The sequence below is a fragment of the Vulpes lagopus genome, chromosome 8, assembly GCF_018345385.1.
Source record: "Vulpes lagopus strain Blue_001 chromosome 8, ASM1834538v1, whole genome shotgun sequence".
Classification (NCBI taxonomy): Eukaryota; Metazoa; Chordata; class Mammalia; order Carnivora; family Canidae; genus Vulpes; species Vulpes lagopus.
In genome coordinates this window covers 97,302,350-97,321,909 of record NC_054831.1, presented here as the reverse complement: position 1 = coordinate 97,321,909, position 19,560 = coordinate 97,302,350, and the positions used below count along the sequence as shown (strand labels likewise).

Here is a 19,560-nt window from a genome sequence, read left to right as displayed (position 1 = left end):
CCCTGAAAATGGCAAAGACATTTTCTCTGGAAAGTTCCACTAAGGAACATCATTTGAGCATTTTGCTTATAAGGACTCTAAACCACACTAGTCAAAGTACCTTCTGGGCTTTGGTTTTAAAGCCCTTAGCAAAGGGAACACTGACAAGCTGACCTGGTACTGACATCATTTACGTGACTCACCTAAATAAAATATAAATTACACTAAGGATCCATAACACAGTCACTTACCTACTATCATCCAGTAGATTGCAGTGTTCTATGAATCATATTAAGTTATACAGATAGATCTATAAGTGAACACCCATCTAGAGAAACATACATAGATCAATGGATCTTTTTCCAAGACACCTTTGGAATACCTAGTTATAACCACTAACTGCAGAAAGACACCAAATGGTACAATTACTACACTGTGTAAGAGATCAAAGTACTTGATAATCTATACCCAAGACATTTTGATTACATTTCTTAATGAAATTTTTATTTGTACTCTAAGTAAAAAAAATAAAATATTCTTAGCTCAGGAACAGCAAGCTGCCCACAGCTTGTGCTCTTATCCACAAAGTAAGCACCTTGTTTTAAGATGGAAAAATGTAAGGGTAGCTGGGTGGATCGGCGGTTTGGTGCTGCCTTCGGCCCACGGCGTGATCCTGGAGTCCAGGGATGGAGTCCTGCGTCGGGCTCCCTGCGTGTAGCCTGCTTCTCCCTCTGCCTGTGTCTCGGCCTCTCTCTCTCCCTCTCTCTCTCTCATGAATAAATAGATAAAATCTTTTAAATAAATAAATCAAAATAAAAATGTAGATAAACTCTAAAACATCTGCCTTCTCTAAGCTATTAGACCAGAAATTCACCTTTCACTAAATCCCTCACCTTAAACTTTATTTCACAAAAGTGAATTCAGCAGAATCCATCCAATAACAACTTTAAAGACAAAGTGAAGAAAAAAATCCATTTGATTCTATTTCTAGTTATTTTGGCCAATTATTTTGTGCTACCTTAAGAAGGACATCAGATCAATTCACGAACTAAATGTTACCCTGCCATTCAACAGATCTAAGTGTATTACACCACTACTCATTGAATAAGTGAATAACCATCATCCCTGGTTCTATTAATATTCAGTGTAGTCGATGGTACATTGAAAATCATCCCTAACATAACCTCAGCTTGTCTACGTACCACCCCAGAAAGAATATATGTATGCAATGTTCACATGGCAGCCCCTTCCAAATATACAGATTCACTCTCCAACATTCTTTGTACTTTTTTTCCAAAAATATTCAAGAACAAATACAACTTACTTTTCATTTTGAGCACATCTAGAAATCAAGTAAGTCCTGAAATTCACATGTACATCTGAAAGTTTAAAACTAAGTTTGCAAATAAAATCCACATAATACTGCCTGTAGAGTGTACAGAATCTAGACCCAAATCGTGATATTCCAAATACCTCGTTACTCCCTACAAGAATAGTAAGCTCTTTTTTTTGGCGGGGCACACACACACACACACACACACACACACACATTTCTATAGCATTAACCAAATCGAAACACACCCTTTGCTGGGTTAGCAAAGGGAACACTGACAACTGTAGGGAAAAAACAGCACAAGTGTTTTTTAAAAAATGTCTGATGACACCTGTAATTACATAAACCAATTCTGACTTTACAACTTCAAGAACAGTGGCAATTTTAAAAGACGCCTAAGGCATATTAAATAAGTCTGGCAAATTTCACACTTCTTGGTGCCACCACAAAACCAAAATTACCAAGCAGGATCTAAGTGTGACCTGATAAGGCAATTCGTAAATCTTTCTCCCATCTAAAATAGTTATAACAGTATGATGACCACTATCAAAAATCAAGCCTTTCTTAAAACAAACATGTACATCCCACTTCAAAAACGAAGAGATAAGTAGAGTATCATAGTGGAGGATACGTCTGAAAATTAGTTTAGTCAGATAACTGAAAAGTTCAGTTTTGACATGTGCCAGCAGTCCCAGAACGTGCTGGCCCTGTGCCCTCATGGCCTGGTGCCAGCCTGACGCAGGGCCAGGCTAAAAATAGCAGCCAAGCAGCAGCTGGAACACACAGGTCCTCGTGACCTCAGCTTTCTTCCCCTAAATCAGGGGAGGTTGGAGGGGAGGAGACAATGCAGGCAAGGAAGGGAATAGGACAAGCTCTTGGCTGCTGCTATTTCCTACCTCTTCAGGATTTCTGGCAGTCTTTCCTACCACTCGCTCCCTACTACCCCTCATCCCCTCTACTCCATTTCCCCCCACTCAAAAAAGGAAGAAGGGCAGTGAAGGAAGGAGAGAAAGTAAGGAGACAGTATAATACTGAAGAAGGCTGGGTTCAGAGGCTCCTCCACCTTCTACCCTCAAGTCTCACTTGACTTTACCATCATCACAAAGCAGCCACTGGTCACATCTGTCCTAGCTTTACCGCTGTCCACAGGAAGGAGAAGTCAAATATCACACAGGTGACTGGCAAGGAAGGGGAGGCCTAAAAGATGGCGCCAAGAGTACAAAATCCGAAGCCCTAAGGAAGCGTAAAGACTGCTAAAAGAAAAAAATAATAAAGTCCTAAAGAAACAGGGCAAACGTATACAAAAAAAAGGTCCTCACTCACATACACCAATCAGATTACAAATTTCTGTTACTTGAGTTTTAGGAGTTTATTTTATGAAAAATATTATAAAAACCATGACCATGGGCAGCCCAGGTGGCTCAGCAGTTTAGCACCGCCTTCAGCCCAGGGTGTGATCTGGAGTCCCGGGATCAAGTCCCACATCAGGCTTCCTGCATGGAGCCTGCTTCTCCCTCTGCCTGTGTCTCTGCCTCTCTCTCTCTGTGTCTCTCATGAATAAATAAAATCTTTAAAAAAAAAAAAAAACCATGACCATCTTCTCTGTAGGAGTTAATATAAGGTGGTAGCAGGAGCAAAGGTTGAGCATAACCAAATACAGTGCTGCCTTCAAGTTCTGCAGGCCTTCACCAAGAAAGACCATCACAACACTAGAAGAGGCTCCAGGCTCTGCTGCTACACTGAAATTATAAAATATTCCTCGTTCATAGGAATGCTGGTCATTGTCAGCAAATATTTTAACAGGTACAACGTGGCACATACAGCATTCGAAATTGTACTAATCCAATTAAGTAAGACAATTTAAATCTTACTTCTGTGGATTCACTCTACATGTGATCTTCCTATGCATATTTTCTATATAATAACTTCTATCATTAGAGATCTGACACCAATTAACAATGAAAAATGCATTAAGTAAACAGAGAGACTGTTAATTTTTTTTTTTTTTATAATAGTTACATAGAGAGAGAAAGAGAGGCAGAGACACAGGCAGAGGGAGAAGCAGGCTCCATGCACCGGGAGCCCGATGTGGGACTTGATCCCGGGTCTCCAGGATCGCGCCCTGGGCCAAAGGCAGGCGCCAAACCGCTGCGCCACCCAGGGATCCCGAACTGTTAAATAAGGCAGGATCAGGCAGTGAGTCACCTGAATTTTAAGCACATTAATTCACTAAATGAGCTTCCAATTTATCTGATCAGCTTGTTCCGTTAGTAAGAGTTTAAATGTACTGACAGGTCCTACTGCATCCTTCAAATTAACATCTTTCCAATAAACCCCCCCCCAAAAAATATTAAATCTTCTTACCAGCAACAAGAAATAGTATGATTTTTAATCATAACGTTTAATGACTTCTTAAAAATATCACAAGAGATTATCTTGGCTTCATATTTACTACATATAGACCTAACCTAGAAGTTATTCCTCTTTCAAAAATTAAAAATGCCCAATGGAAGATGATCAAAATCACCCCACACAACCATCTGCCAAACCTAATAAAACCCACATAATACTGGCTGTTGAGTACACAAAATCTAGACCCAGATCATGATATTCCAAATACCTTGCTTCCAAATACCTCCAACTTTTGAAATGCAGTGTTTCAAGTCAAATTTCAAAATACATGCTAAAAATCACAGCTGTGATTACAATTTAAAATTCTGGATACTATGAAAATCACTCTAGAAAGTAGAAAGACTAAAAATCTAAAGATTAACCTTCTAGAATAATTAATGATGACACAGCAAGGGCAGTACTTACTTAGAAGGTAAGAGCATCAGTCAGAGAGGTTGTGTCTGGCTCGCTAATATATCAGCCTGTGTGACTGGGCAAAAGTCACTCATCTTTTTCCTATGCTTTGGCTTCCTCATCTGTAAAATGAGGATGATAAAAGTACCTACCCTCTTAGGAATGTTAAGAAACATAAAGTGCTTGGAGCAGTATCCGGCACAAGGTTAATGCTATGAGAAAAAGTGTTACCTACTATTATTACTATTAGTAGGTACTGCTGCAGTACTATTAAACAGGCCCACTGTAAATCGCGCTCAGCTCAGTGAAGAAACGCCTCCAATCATATAAGAGGTCTTTCAGAGTTGGAGAGTACTCAAGTTTTGAGACCACATGGATCACCTACGAGACCCTTTACATCTAGCAGCTATACCATCTACTGGCCTAAGGGAAGGGGACACTGACAAAAACACTGAAAAACTTACAAAAACAAGTCAAATGTGGCAAAACTGATTAAGTTTTCATACATATACTAAATTCAGAGCAATCACATTTCTTACCAGCTATTAACTTCTGTTGTTCCGCATAAGCATTTTAAACTTTTGTGGGTTTTGTTTTTTGTTTTTTTAAAGATTTTATTTATTTATTCATGAGAGAGATGCAGAGTCACAGTCAGAGGGAGAAGCAGGCTTCCTCCAAGGAGCCCGATGCGGCACTCGATCCGGGGACCCCAGGATCACGCCCTGAGCCAAAGGCAAACGGTCAACCGCTAAGCCACCCAGGAGTCCCAGCATTTTAAACTTTTGGTAAATTCTTTACTGCACAGATGTAAAGGCATAAGAGTAAATTCAAGTGTATTCACACGACCGTAACACAGTTTCATATGGTGAACACTCCTAACTTTTTCAAAACTTTAATCTCATCTCAGAACCTCTAAAATTTCCAAATGTCTACCAATATTTCACATTAGCACATATTTAGCATGCTAGAATCAGTGCTTAACTGAAGCCATTATATTTTGGCCCGATACTAAAATACTATCTAGAAATACTTTTATAACATTCAACAAAATGTCAGCCAAATAATCTCTCCAACAGTCCGGTCATGCTACAAGAATATGCCTGTCCTGGGTCACCTGGTTAGCTCAGTCAGTGGACTTTGCAGCTATTGATCTTGGTGTTGTGAGTTCCAGCCCCATACAGGGTATAGAGATTATTTAAAAAAAAAAAATCTTTAAAAAATAACAATAACAACAATAAGGTTTGTGCTGGGGCACCTTGCTGCTTCAGTCAGTGGAGCATGCAATTCTTAATGTCGGGGTCGTGGGTTCAAGCCCCATGGTGGGTGTAAAGATTACTTACAAATAAAAAAAATGTTAAGAAAAAAAAAAAAAAAGAACATGCTTGTCCTGAGTTCTGGGATTTGTGAAACTCACCAAACAATCCACACAAAGACAAAAGCAGTGAAGAAACAGAAATTCAAAGTTTGGCTTTACAATTTACTATCCCTCAAAAAAAAAAAAAAAAAACACAAAAACAATTTACTATCCCTCTCTGGACAAATTACTCAACATGTCTGGGCCTCAGCTCTACAAGTAGATAATGACTATCATGCAAAAGTATTTTGTAAAGACAGCTTCTCATCTGTTAGCATATTTTAAGAAGAAACAGCACAATGCATCTGTACACAAGGGTAGCTGAAATATGTTTTGGGTAATGATACTCAAATGACACCTGGGTTCATCTCCTTTTGTGCTCACCTGTGAACATCAAATTAGTTACAAATACATAAATAAGCATATGTAAATATATACAATACATATTAACTGACACAAAACTAATTATCACTCAGGAATCCCACAAATAGAAAACACTTAACATATCCTCAGCAACAGAATTCACAATTTGCTGAAATTCAATCTTTAAGTTTCCAATGAAAACCAGATTTTGTACTGCATTCTCTCTAAAGCTTGATATAGCTACCTTTTCCAAATGAGGAAAATAAAGGAAGCATCCTATTTTTAAAGAACTGAAAAACCAGGTACAAAGCATATTCTTAGCAAAACACAGGGCACTGAAGCCAAAAACTGTAAAGATACTTAGGTTTTTAGAACAAATCTAACCAACATACTTTATTTTTGAGACTCTGGCTAGGACTGAGAAACTAGAGTCTCCTTTCATGGGGCAAGACTATGTAAAATTTTTCCCCAAATTACCATGTGATACTGATTTCTCTCAAAAGGAGTCCGAGAGTCTTTCCATCCATTTCAAGAAGGAAACAAGTTTGTGTTTTCTAATTTACAGTAATCCCCAAACAGTTACATATGTCAAAAAATTAATAAACCAATAAAATTAAATTAGGCTTTTTTTGTTGTGAGAAAGCACTGCTGTTGAACTTACACCATAGTAATTTGAAAGATAACTAAAAATGGTTTTGTGGGTTCCATGTAATCTATCACTTAAAAGCAGTTGCCTATAATCTGCTTTGTTCCTAAAATGTTTATACTTACCTATAATCTTCTTTCTTTTTAGGATATTTGTCCTCTTAAATATAACAGTTGTAGGTCAATGGCAGGTCAGGTTTAATGACTGCACCTATAAAAATTTCTAACTCCTCAAGAGTTTGTTTTTGTTTGTTTTTGTTTTTGTTTTAAGATTTTTATTTATTTATTCACTCATGAGAGACACAGGCAGAGGGAGAAGCGGGTTCCATGCAGGGAACCCGACACACGAGACACGCTGCTTCTCCCCACCACTCAACTTCAGTCCCCGCTCGCCCACCTGCGTCTCATAACCTTCAGGGAAATTCATATGTGCTGGGGGCTGCGGCCGGGGGCCCCCCGTGCGGGGCCTGGCGGGGGGCCACGCGGACACGGGCACGCGGGTGTCCACAGTCGCATGGCTGATGCTTGCTGCTACGTAGACTCGATCCTGGGACTCCAGGATCAGCCCTAGGCCGAAGAAGGCAGGTGCTAAACCGCTGAGCCACCCAGGGATCCCCTCAAAAGTTTGTTTTATCTTAAGTATATGTAACTAAGCTTCTTAAAGGTACCATATTCATTGTGAATTACTGAAGAAAACTGGTTTTCTAACACAAAAATATAGAGCATGTAAGCATGTGGAATTACTACTACAGATCCAAACATGTAATTTTTAAAAGGGGCAGCTTACTTAAAAATAAAAAAATCAGTATTGATCCATTGCCATCCTGTTCACTGAAAATATTACCAGCTGAAATCAAAGATTACTAACTAAACCCTTAGTATGAGTGGGACCAGAAAAGATACGCTGGTCCCCGTCTTTCCAAATGAAACATTTAGACTTAGAATTGATGGTAATTGATTATCCATTGTGAAAAAGAAAAAAGGCCCAGGATAAACATCTAAAAAATCGGCCAAGACATACTTAAGACAATAACGACCTGAGTTGTTCAATTAATTGCAATAATTCTTCTATTAGAGGACGTGTTCCACAGCATCCTGATGTTTCTAAAAGAAAAGGCATCAAAGTCTTTGCAAAAAGGATGAAATCCAACATACAGTTGAAATAAAATAATGGGGATGGCCTTTTCTCCTCCAACCCGAAGGTATACTCAGAATACGACGCTAACGGCAAGAAGTTAAAGACTGAAGCAACAGTAAAGATGTTCGCTTATTCAAATCAGCAATTCGCCTTCCAATATTTTTGATATCTTTAGACTACAAAAAGTATTGTTTCCTGAACACTTAGATTTCCTCACCGGACCAATACTAGCCATCAGAGAACTAAATATTAACAACAAATTCCAACATTTTCTCACCTGAAACTGAAATTTTAACTTTCCTCGGAACAATGCTGAGCACGCATGAGGTACACAGATACTTTCAAAAATCAACAATTGTAAGCAGATCAACTGGCACGGAATAAATACATAATGCCACTATAGTTTCAAATTTTTTTCTTTTGTGTACTTCTTCATTAATCAAAAGGCAGAAAAATGTATAGGATCTGATTTTTTTTTTAATTTTTATTCATTTATGATAGTCACAGAGAGAGAGAGAGAGAGAGGCAGAGACACAGGCAGAGGGAGAAGCAGGCTCTGTGCACCGGGAGCCTGACGTGGGATTCGATCCCGGGTCTCCAGGATCGCGCCCTGGGCCAAAGGCAGGCGCCAAACCGCTGCACCACCCAGGATCTGATTTTAAACCATTCTATATTATCACTTCACTCTTGAAAATGCTTTCAATGAAATATACTATCATCAATAAACGAAACACCCAATTCTGAAAGTGTACCTAGAATCACATCTTTACATAACAATCTCTGATCTATAAAGAAAATCAAAACCCTCAAGTACAACTTACCCTTAAGTCAATTAAGTGATTAAAATTTTATCCACCCTAATTCTAAAAAAGGTTCCCTTTTACTGCCTTGCCACCCTCTAAAACAAGAAATTTTAAGTCATGAATCTGAAAACAACCGCAATAACGTGCTTACCAAAGAATTAGAATTCTGAACAAAATTCTTTTCTCCCAAAAGTTACCAGCAAAACAAAACAAACAGAAAAAGCAACTCCTTTTGAAACTTATCTCCTTCTTGCCCATACTAAAGAGAAGATCCCAGTTTTATTTAAACACTTCTCGCTTTTAAAATTAGCACAAAAGGAAACTTGTCAGTTTCAAAACAAAACTGAATGCACTCCAACCTTCAAAAAGGGAACATACACACCCCAAAACAAAAAATATCAACTAATTAAAAGACACAAGAATAGTTTGTCTAAGACTTTTTATGACAACAAATACATGCTTCTTTTTCTACTTTGAAGAGAAATCTGACTCATAACACAATCATAAAAAGAAAAGTAAAATCCTCACCAAGACTTTGCCCATCCACCTAACTGCCCTTCCCCAAAGATATCCACTATAAAACGGCTGCTTGTGTAGCCTTCCATTTTTATGCATCTGTAAGTAAAGTCTATCTTTCTTGTTTTTTATTGAAATTACAGCCCACTACATGAACAGCTGACTTGTTTTTAAACGAAATATTCTGGTCACCTTTTCTTGTCGGTACATATTTCTCTCCTTCACTATTTTTCATGATTACATAGAATTCCACTGAGTACTACTTAACCACTGCCCTTCTGATGGAAATTTCCATGGACTCCAGTTTTTCAGCATTACAAATCATACTGCAGTGAGCACTGCTCACTGTATAGAACATTTCTGGGCACTAATATCAATGTATCTGTCAGATAAATTCCTAGAAATGACACAAGAAAGACTGAGCCGAGCAGCAGCTGGGGAGGTAGCATCTTCTCCTACCTCCTCACCCAATTCTGGGTACCATCTCCCCACCTTTCTTGACTTGGCAGATGAACATGGCATGTCACCTTTACCTGTACCTCCCTATGTAAGAGTGAAAAATGATTTTATTACTCATTTGCATTTCTTTATGAAAGGTGTTGCCCATTTTTTAACTTCTTGATCTTTTTTATTTTTCAATTTTTCAGAGTTCCGTTAGCCTCCATCGGGCTGCAAGTATTTGCCACAGTTAGCTGCTTAACTTATGTTTTCAGCCCTACAGAGATTTTTAGTTTTTTTATCCAGTTAAATTTGTCTGTCATTTAATTTATTTGTCTTTATAATTTGAGTTCCAGATCATATTAGGAAAGCTTTTTGCCAGGCAAAATTTTGGGGAAGTTTTTCAACGTGATTTCCAAAATTACTTCAATAATGCCGATAATATTTACATACAAGCACCCTCAAGCAATGGCTCCCTTCTAACAGATCATTATTCAGTAAAAACAAGCAAAGTACGCTTTCTCTAAAACTTCCTATAATCAGCTGATGGACAGCTCTGCACCAATTAAATACTGTTTACAACTACTACCCTCAAGGTTTAAATTTTTTTTCCTTGAAATTTCTTCTTAAAATGGGAGTTGAAAAATAACTAACAAGTATGTTTAATTTCCGGGAAGTCCCAATTCTCTGACCCTCAATCCCTAGATAATCTTCAACAGTGTCAATATAAAAAAATAAAGTCCAAACACTAGATTTTACCTCTTGCATCTATAATTTAGTCACCTCTACAAAAGTACATGAATACTTCTGTACGAACAAACTTGCAGTTTTGCAATACCAGAAAACTGCTCTGGTTCTGTCATGGTATCCTGTTCCTTTCCAATTTCAGGTTCTGAAGCAGAAATGGCTTCCACCTCAGATTGCAAAATTATAAAATAAATCTCTTGCCTTAGTATACCAATTTGACCTACCAATTAAAGCCAAATTAGATGGTTTTTCTAGTCATTCTCTCCGTTCTCCATCAAGAAAAAAAAAAAAAATCCTGGTCGTAAGTCTTCTATATCAGTGCCAGCTGCCAGGCATTTAACAGCCTTCCATCTCGTAAGCTCACTGGCACAACAAGTAATACAACTTGGAAGTTAAGGAAACTGGCAAAACTCGGAGAGGAAAAAAAGAATATTTTCCACAATTTGTACAGCACTTGTTTAGCACGTATGTAAGTGTTTCCGAAAGGGTGGTCAACTCTTCAAACTTTGCAAGAACCATCATACTGTTTCACATCCACCACTGCCAACTCCATTCAGTGGCCTCCTTCCCCTTTGGGGACTATTCAAAAAGTTACTATTTTCTTTTACAACTCACCCAGGCCTCTTCGCTGATGAAAGCAGGCAAAGCCCACGCTGTGTGTCTGTCTCCTAGAGAAGATTGCATCTTTTATTTATCGCCCCTTGGCTTTATTTTCACAGTGAATTCCTGGCTTAAATGTAATCAGCCAAGAAACCCTCCCTATGTGCTCTCCTGTCATTCCTCATTGCTTGCAAGCAGAGTCAAGCATAGAAAGGGAGGGAGAAGAAAAAAAAAATCCAACATTGCCAGCCAAGCCATAAAAATTCCCAAACTCTGGTTTGGTTATACTGAGAAACCATGGATGTGCTTCAATCCATTTCAACCCAGCAGGAAACGGGAGGGGGGGGGAACGTGGTGGGGGGAAAGAGGTGTAACTTTAAAGAATGCTAATTACATTTTAAAAAAAAAAAGATGGAGAACCTCAAAAGTAAGTTAAACCCTCTCTAGACCTAAGGAAAAGGTACCGAACCTTGAAGAGTCAACGTTGGGGGCTGCCTTTGGAAACAAATGACCATGCAGAAAATCACGTTTGCAGATTGCATTAGAATTCAAATTAACCAGAGAGGATTAAACAAACCTTAATTCTCTTTTGGGGCCCCTACCCAGACCCCCGCTCGACTCCCAGAGAGAAGCATAAAAAGAACGGACTACGGGAAGAAGAGACGGGAATTCGGGGCCGGAGCCGCGTGCAGCCCGGCCCCCGGCATCGGCCACGGCGCTCGGCACCACCGCGCTCGGCACCAGGACGCTCGGCGGCCGGCGCTCGGCCAAGGGGCGCGGGGAGCGCGCCGGCAGTCGGGAGGCTACGGGCGCGGGGCCCGGAGCGCATTGTTCCTCTCGCAGCCCCGCAGGGCAAGAGCTCGGGCCCGAGGGGAACACGGGGGCGGGGGCGGGGGCGAGGGCGAGGCCGGGGGGAGCCTTTAAAGTCGGCATCGGAGGAAACTCTCCTGGTCTGTCAGAGAAAGGAGGGCTGCGCAGCGTTAAACCCCAAGTCCTCCTCTCGCCTTTGTCAAACATCTTCTACTTTACAAGCTCTGGAAAGAAATAGAAGACTCTTTTGTTTAGTCCCCCTTTTCGGGGGACGACGGGACACTGAAAGGGGCACAAATAAACCTGAAAAGGAGAACAAAGTGCGGGGTCGCGCGGGGCCGCGGGGGCTGCGGGGCGGCCGCCGAGCCTGAGCCTCCGCCTCGCGCTCCCGCCGCCGCCGCCGCCTGCGAGCGCAGGGCCCGTAACCGCCGCCGCCGCCCCGCGCCCTCCAAACTCCGGCCCCGCACACAGGGCAGCGCCCAGCGACTCGGGGACGCCCGCGGGGGGGGGGGGGGCGGCCTCCGAGGACGCGGGGCCCCGGCCCGCCCCCCCCCCCCGCGCGCCTCCCGGGCCGGGCATCCCAACCCCGGGCTCAGCCCAGACGCCGCCGCGGCCGCCGGCCCGTCGGGGCCCCGACACGAGCCGCAGCCACCGAGAGGCAGCGCACCGTCGTCCCCACCCCTCCGACCCAGGGCGCGGGGAGGGGGCAGCGGAGGAAGAAAGAGGAGCGGACGAGGGGCGAGGGGCGAGGGCAGGGCGGGCGCGGGGCACGGGCAGGGGCAGGGGCAGGGGCAGGGGCAGGGGCAGGAGCGCGGCCCGGCCGCCCGCTCGGCCCCGCCGGCATTGTCTGCGCGGCCCGCGCCCCCTCCCCCGCCCCGCACGGCCCCGCCACACACACCCTCCGCCGGAGCCCCGCCGTCCGCCGGCGCCTTTGTCCACAACCACCAACCCCCCCCCCAAAAAAGGGCGAGCGGCCCCCCGGGACGTGCTCCCGGGAGGAGGGCGCGGGAGGCGGCGGGCCGGGGCCCCCCGGCACCAACCCGCCAGCCCCGCCGCGGGGCGAGTCCTGCTGATTCATTTCCCACTCGCGCTGGCCCGTCCGGGGAGACGGGGGCGGGGAGGGGCGAGGAGGAAATGGGCGCAGCGCCCCGGGGCACCGGGCGGGGGTGCGGCCGCGCCGGGCGGAGGGGCTGCGCGGAGGACAGGGGCCCGGCGCCCCCTCCCCCCGCGGGACGGACGGACGGACGCGCGGACGGGCGGCCGGCCGGCTCCGGGGCTGCCCCGTGACTCACCGACTTGCAGGACGTTGTCGACGCAGCCGCTCTCCAGCAGCGCGATGCCCCGGCGGAAGGGCAGCCGCGTCTCGTCGCCGCCGTCCGCCGCCCCGGCGGCCCCCACCGACGGGACCCCGGCCCCGGCGGCGGCGGCGGCGGCGGCGGCAGCGGCGGCGGCGGCCGAGGTGGCGGCCGGCGAGGACGAGGAGCCGCCGCCGCCCGCGCCGCCCGCGCCGCCGCCCGCGCCGCCGGGGCCGCCGCTGTCGTCGCCGGGGCCGCCCGCGGCGCCGCCGCCGGTGTTGAAGGACGAGTACATGCAGATCTCCCGCTCGCTGCGGGGAAAGGACCAGTACACGATGCGGCGCTGCACCGGCTCCGGGATGCGCTCGAAGCGCTCCTCCACGCGCTGGAACGGCCACTTCTCCGCCACCTTGCGCGCCGCGATGTCCAGCAGCGACTCGGGGCTCTGGGTCTTGCCCGGCGGCAGCAGCCCCAGCGCCGCGCCGCCCCCGCACGCCGCCGAAGCCGCACCGCTCGCCCGCTGGCCCGGCCGACAGGCAGAGCTGTAGCCGCCACCCGCTCCTCCGCCGCCGCTGCTGCCCCCGCCGCCGCCGCCGCCGCCCGGCCGGCAGCAGAGCCGTTTCGCGGGAGGAGGCTGCTGTCCGCGCTCCGCCATGACCGCGCCGCTTCTAACCCGACAGCGGAAGTGCCGGGACCCTATAAACGGCACAAGGAAGCGCGACACGCACACGCCGCGGCGACGCCACGCTGCCATCTAGGGCCCGCCGCTCCTTGTACGGGCACCGGAGGCGGGGCCTCCCCCGTGACGTCAACGTGGAGGCGGGGCACCGATAGGGGGACCTAGGGCCGGGGGCGGGGACTATGCAAATCGCTGAGCTGAAACATAAATAGAGCGCTCGGCGGACACGGGGGTAGCGGGGGTGGCGAGGTTGGGTGCCCGACGGGTTGTGAGAATGTCAGGCCGGCGTGACGCGGGGGGCGGGGCTCAGGCGGGGTTCCCGCGGGAGGGGCCGGGCAGCGGGGCCGGGCCTCGGGTGGGTGGGTCCCCGTGCCCCCCGCCAACTCCACTTCCCCCTCCAATTCCCCGTCTGCCTTTGATGTCCGGCAAGTGAGGACGCGCCTCGTGGGTCCGAGCAGTGAGGGAAAGGGCGAAGGGGGGGGATGAGCCCCGGGAAGGGTCCAGGCTAAGTGGGGGGCGGGGCCCGCGAGCCAATGCCCCACCCCCCCCACCCCCCGTCAGAGCCCGGCCGCCGGGGAAAAGCCTCTGGGCGGAGGAGGCGCTTTCAAAACAAAGAAATGCGGCGTGGAACCCGGGGGACGGGGGTGGAGAGGAAGGCGGAGGGGGTGCGGCCGGGGCGGCCGGGCTGCCCGCTTCCCCTCCAGACGGCCCCGGGGAACTCCCCCCGCCCCCGCCGGGACTGGCCGCGCTCGGAGGCCGCTCTCCAGTTCACTTTTGCAGACCCGGGCAGGGAAGGCGGGCGCGTGCCCCGCTGCCCCGGTGCCCGTGTGTCCTCCGCGCCCGCGGCCCGTCCGGGGGCCGAGCCGGCCAAAGTGTCCCCCGCGGACGCGCCGAGCGCTCGGGACCTGCCCCGCTGCCGTGAGACGCGCGTCCCGGGCTGGCGAGCGCGGCCTCCCCGCCCAGCGCACCCTCCGCCGGCGCGGGGCTGGGACCTTGCCCCGGCTCCCGCCGCCCCCGCGGCCGCGCCGCCGAGACCCTGCTCCGGGCCCCGCTGCCCCTGCGCGAGGTGGCGGGGACACCGGGCGGGGGATTGAGCAAACACACCTTTCTGAGTACACGCGCCGCGGGCACGCGCACACGCGCACACACGCGCGCACCCCGCGGGCGCGCGCTCCCAGCCCCGCCGGCTGCAGACGGCGCGCCCCGGGCGCTCGGGGCGCACTTGGGTCGCGCCGCCGCGGCCCCGGACGGCCCGGGATGCGCGCCGCGCTCTCTGCAGCGCTGGTGGCTCCCGACCCGACCTTCCTCTGCGGCAGAGGCGGGGGCCGGGGGGGATCCCCAGAGCCCGGGCAAACCTGGGTCCGAGCCACAGACCCAATGACCTCCCTAGGCACATCCTTCCTCACTCTTCGCCCCACCTTGTTTTTACTGTAAACTGTGCTGCTGATACGGTCGCTATTGTGAAAGCCAAGCCGTGGCGCCTTTGACACTTCCACGTCTTTGTAGGTTGTTGGCGGGTGCTGCCCACCCGCCTGCCTCCTCGCCTCGATTGAAATTAAAGGGAAGAGAGCGCTTCTGCCTTTTAAAGAAAATCGCCCACCGAAGGCCCAGGCCCGGGAGACCTCGAACTGTAGGTCTCGGCTCTTAACCCTGGTCAGGCCCTTAGGAAGCCCAAAGCTGCAGGTCCCCGAGAGAAGGGCTGCTGGCAGGCGCTCCCTCGCTGCCTTACTTGCCAGGAAAATTTTGATGACGTTATGTTTCTGTGCATGTGTCCGGTATTTTGGGATGCACCTCTCGGTGCTTAAGGGGAAGGCCGGGGCGAAAAAAAAAAAAATGGAAGAATGTCTTTATAGGCAAATGGGAGGGGAAGGCTCTTTCCTCTAGTTGTTCCACTTCTAGATCTCTTAAAAAAATAATGATTTTTAAGCTTTTGAAAAACATAGGTGATAGAAGAAAGTTAAGTCGAAAGTAAAGTACAATTTGAGCTCTCTTCTGTTCTCCAGCACAGTCATGCTAAGCCTCAGGCTTCTATAACAGTGTGTAGATCAGCAAGCATCTTCATCCATATGCACAGAGTCACTTATCTGGAAAGTAGAAGAAGACAAAGCAGGTGCCCCCACACAGGGCAAATGATTCACTCAGGGTCATGGGATGTGTTAGTGGAAGAAATTCATATTGAACAGAAAAACAGATATCTTTGGAGATACCTAACGTTAGAGACTTAGATTTGGTAATGAACCAAAGAGACTAGATTTAAGGCATCATCCTGCAGTTTACCTAGGATGTTGGGTTTAACTCTAGTTTAATTCAAAGAAGAATCCAGAGTCACCATCTCGGCTCCATCTCCCCTCTTGGCGCTCAAACTGAGAGCACTCCCTCTGTCTTGAGTTGTTCTCCCCCTAGTTTTCCGGACACGTCACTGTGGATCCAGCATTTCCAAGTCATCTTTCTCTGCCTTGTCTTTGGGTGTCTCTTCCTCCAAACTCTTCAATGTATACCCTTCTTTACAGCCTATCGTGGTCCTCTTCTCCAGTTTTGGTGACCTGCCCTTTGGAGACTTTCTGCCACTCCCACTCCCAGCCATGGGTTCTGCTTCAGCTCACTTGTTTCTTCTGGTGGCCGCCCCCTTTTCTATTGCCCTGAGGGTGCCGCATGGCTACCTCAAACCCAGACACCACCTGGAAATCAGGCTCTCTTCCTTCCCCCTAGACTGTTATTACTGCTGCTGCCTGTTACAGGCCTTCCAGCCTTATTCCTCTTTGCCTCTGCCTGCAACTCCCATTGAGGTTCCTTTGCTGGGTTATCTGTCCCAGCCCCTCTCTCTGCTCAGTAAATTATTCCGCCTCTCCACTCTGCGGGGCCTCCTCACTGGGATGTCTGTATAACCTTTCCTCCTCCAAGTCCTCCTCCACCCAGCTGTTGTGCTTCCTCAAGTACGATTCGGATGGTGTCACCCTCCTGCTCAAGTCCTTTTAAATGGCTCCCTGCTGCCTACTGGCAAAAGACCAAACTCAGATATGATCTTGACCAAACCCTGCTTTCCAGCCTCATCTCCCTGAGACCCAACAGAACTTCCAGTTCTCCAACAGGATTTTTCTTATATTCCAAAAGGACTTCTCTCAGTTCCCCGGAGTTCATCCCCGTATTCCTACTTGCCACATTTGCTCAAGACAGTCTACTGCCTCTAATGACTCCCTCTTCCCTTGCAACTTGTCAAATCCCTACCCTTCCTTCAAGGACTTGCTCAAATGCCGCTTCTTCTGGGAAAACCCACCTAAATGTGTGATCTCTCCCCACCAGCCCTTCTAACACTTTGGATCTTTCCTACAGCATTTATACCATTCTGCCTGGCATCACAGTTATGTTTACACTTGCCTGAGCCATTCGCCTTCTCTCCCTTCCCTGGTTAGAAATTCTCTGAGGGTTAGGGCTATGCCTCAGCCATTTCTGTAGTCCCAAGCGCCCAGCACTGTACTGCAAGGCTTCTGTCTCCCCAGAGTTTAGCTACACCCATGAGCCAAGGAAGAAGTAAGTCACAGTGTGTCATCATTGGCTGGTACTTGTGCCAGCTCTCGCTTGAGGGGTATTTACAGTGTTTTCCTGGTGTTCATAGAAATCCTTACTAAATTACTTATAATTGCCCTTTTCAAACAGGACCCGAGTCCAGGGACCAAATCAGGGCTACAGGCCCCTGATTATGCTCCAATGTTTGCCATTAGGCAATGGTAGGAAATCAAAGTACAGAAAGTCTACAGCTTCCCAAATGCAGTGACTCATCCTATCACATCACACCACACCACATCTGCCAGTGTGGTCAGGTGCTAGGCTGACAAGCAGACTTCATTAACAGGAATCCCAGTAGCTACACGGATAGCCTCAAGGAAGAGAAACACCCCTCCTGGAGCACCATACCTAGCCCCTCGTCCATGAAGTTGGAGGCACACATGGATGTATGGCAAAGGAATTTATTTGAAAGGGGCAGTAGAGTCCCATCCAGAGACCAGGCATGGCTCCTGTACCCACCTTTAATTTAAAAATGAAAATTTTGAATTAAATTCAATAGAGATTTATCAAATCCCAGGAGCAGTGGTTTTCAAAGAGAGACCCTTAGCATGCCCCTGAGCATGATTCACAGAATTTTGGAGCTTAGGAACCAGAAATGGACAATCACTCGTTCCCCACCTAAGGCTTCTTTACACTCAAGTTTGAAAACTACTCTTTGGTGGCAAGAACTTCAAACAGTCCCATTGCTTAGGAAGAAGCCTCCAAAAAGAAAAAAAAATGACATTGCCTCATCATTATTGCTAGTCATCTCAGCTAATTAAGGGAATAATTTGCCTTTAGTAGGAAGATTCCAAGACATAGAATTAGATTAGATTAGATTGGATTAGCTCGAAGGAACCTCAAGTCATTTGAAGATGGACACAAAGTTATACCCATGCACTTCCTAATACTGGGATACACTTTTTATATTATAACCAAATCCCATTATGTTCCCTGGAATATAATTGAATTGTTCAGAGAGGAAGAAAAGCCTGAAACAGCGTGGTTAGCCGATGAACCAGACATTATTCGTCCATCCAGTAGAATGACAAAGAATTCTCTTCTACATGGCTAAAAAAAGAGTGAAGAATGAGTTATGAGAGATGACACTCCATCAAGGCAAAACGTCCAATAATAGGGAAAAGTACCCAAAGAATCTTTCTGGTCAATCATTTCCACCAAATAGATTCTTGGGCAAAACAAGAGGTGGGCAGGAAATGATCAACGCAGAGCTGAATGAACTAAAAGAATTGCTCCATCCCTAAGGAGGGGGAAATTTTGATTAATTTCGACTTTGTTGGGGCACCTGTTTGTCTCAGTCCATAGAGCATGCAACTCTTGATGTTGGGGTTGTGAGTTCAAGCCCCATATTGGGTTTAGACATTACTCAAAAATAGAATCTTTAAAAAATTTTTTAGCTTTGTTAAATTCCCAAGAATCAAACCACGAATATTTTATTGTTAATATTTTTTAGAAAGTGGGTACAGACACAGGGCTAGGTCCTTTACAAACAGTAACTCGTTTGCTTTTCCAGTCCCGCTGCTCAAGAAACAAATGAAGAAATTGACACTCTAAGAAGTTTGCCAAAGGTTTTTCGGTTCTAATCAGGTCAATCGGGGACTCAGATTTAGTTTGTCTGAGGAGAAAGCCAGGATTTCTCTATTATCCAGTATTTCCCAAACTTGCCAGATCAGAAGAATTGCCCTGAGTACTGGTTAAAAATACAGACTTGCGGGCAGCCCGGTGGCTCAGTGGTTTAGCGCTGCCTTCAGCCCAGGGTGTGATCCTGGAGACCTGAGATCGAGCCCCACATTGGGCTCCCTGAATGGAGCCTGTTTCTCTCTCTGCCTGTGTCCCTGCCTCTCTCTTTCTCTCTCTGTCTTTCATGAATAAATAAATAAAATATTTTTAAAAATACAAATTTCCTTTATCTCTCCCATGGAGAGGGCTGGAGTGAGGGGCTTAGAATCTTTTTAACTAAAAAAAAAAAAAAAAAAAAAAATATTTTTAATGCCCTGGATAACTCTTCTGAATATGCAAAATTAGGAAACATCATAATTTGATGCTACATTATTACTCACTAACCCACACTGTGTCATCATTCCTTCAGATAAACCCTTCTAAAAATTTTTTTAAAAGATTTTATCTGTTTATTCATGACAGAAACAGAGAGAGAGAGAGAGGCAGAGACACAGGCAGGGGGAGAAGCAGGCTCCATTCGGGGAGCCCTACGTGGGGCTTGATCCCCCATCTCCCGGATCCGCCCCTGGGCCAAAGGCAGCGCTAAACCACTGAGTCGCGGGGGCTGCCCAATCCTTCTAAAATTTGCTGTACTTATAACAAAGTGTATTCAACCAGTGACCCATCACCCAATCTTTGCCATCCTTCTAGGAACAGTGTTTCTGGGGTGCCTGGGTGGTTCAGTCCACTAAGCATCTATCTTCAGCTCAGGTCATGGTCCCAGAGTCCTGGGACCAAGCCCCACATTGCATCTGGCTCCCTGCTCAGCAGG

The 19,560-nt window shown here is 47.1% G+C and overlaps 1 protein-coding gene across 1 annotated transcript in view; it reads right to left on the bottom strand.

The window, feature by feature from the left end:
- Nucleotides 1-13,488, bottom strand: part of ZSWIM6 (zinc finger SWIM-type containing 6) — a 193,952-nt gene extending 180,464 nt beyond the window's left edge. Inside the window, exon 1 of the mRNA XM_041765126.1 lies at nucleotides 12,824-13,488. Within this exon, the coding sequence (XP_041621060.1) occupies nucleotides 12,824-13,481 (658 nt within the window). The 5' untranslated portion in view covers nucleotides 13,482-13,488. The remainder of the gene's footprint in view (nucleotides 1-12,823) is intronic.
- Between the last annotated feature and the right edge of the window lie 6,072 nt (nucleotides 13,489-19,560).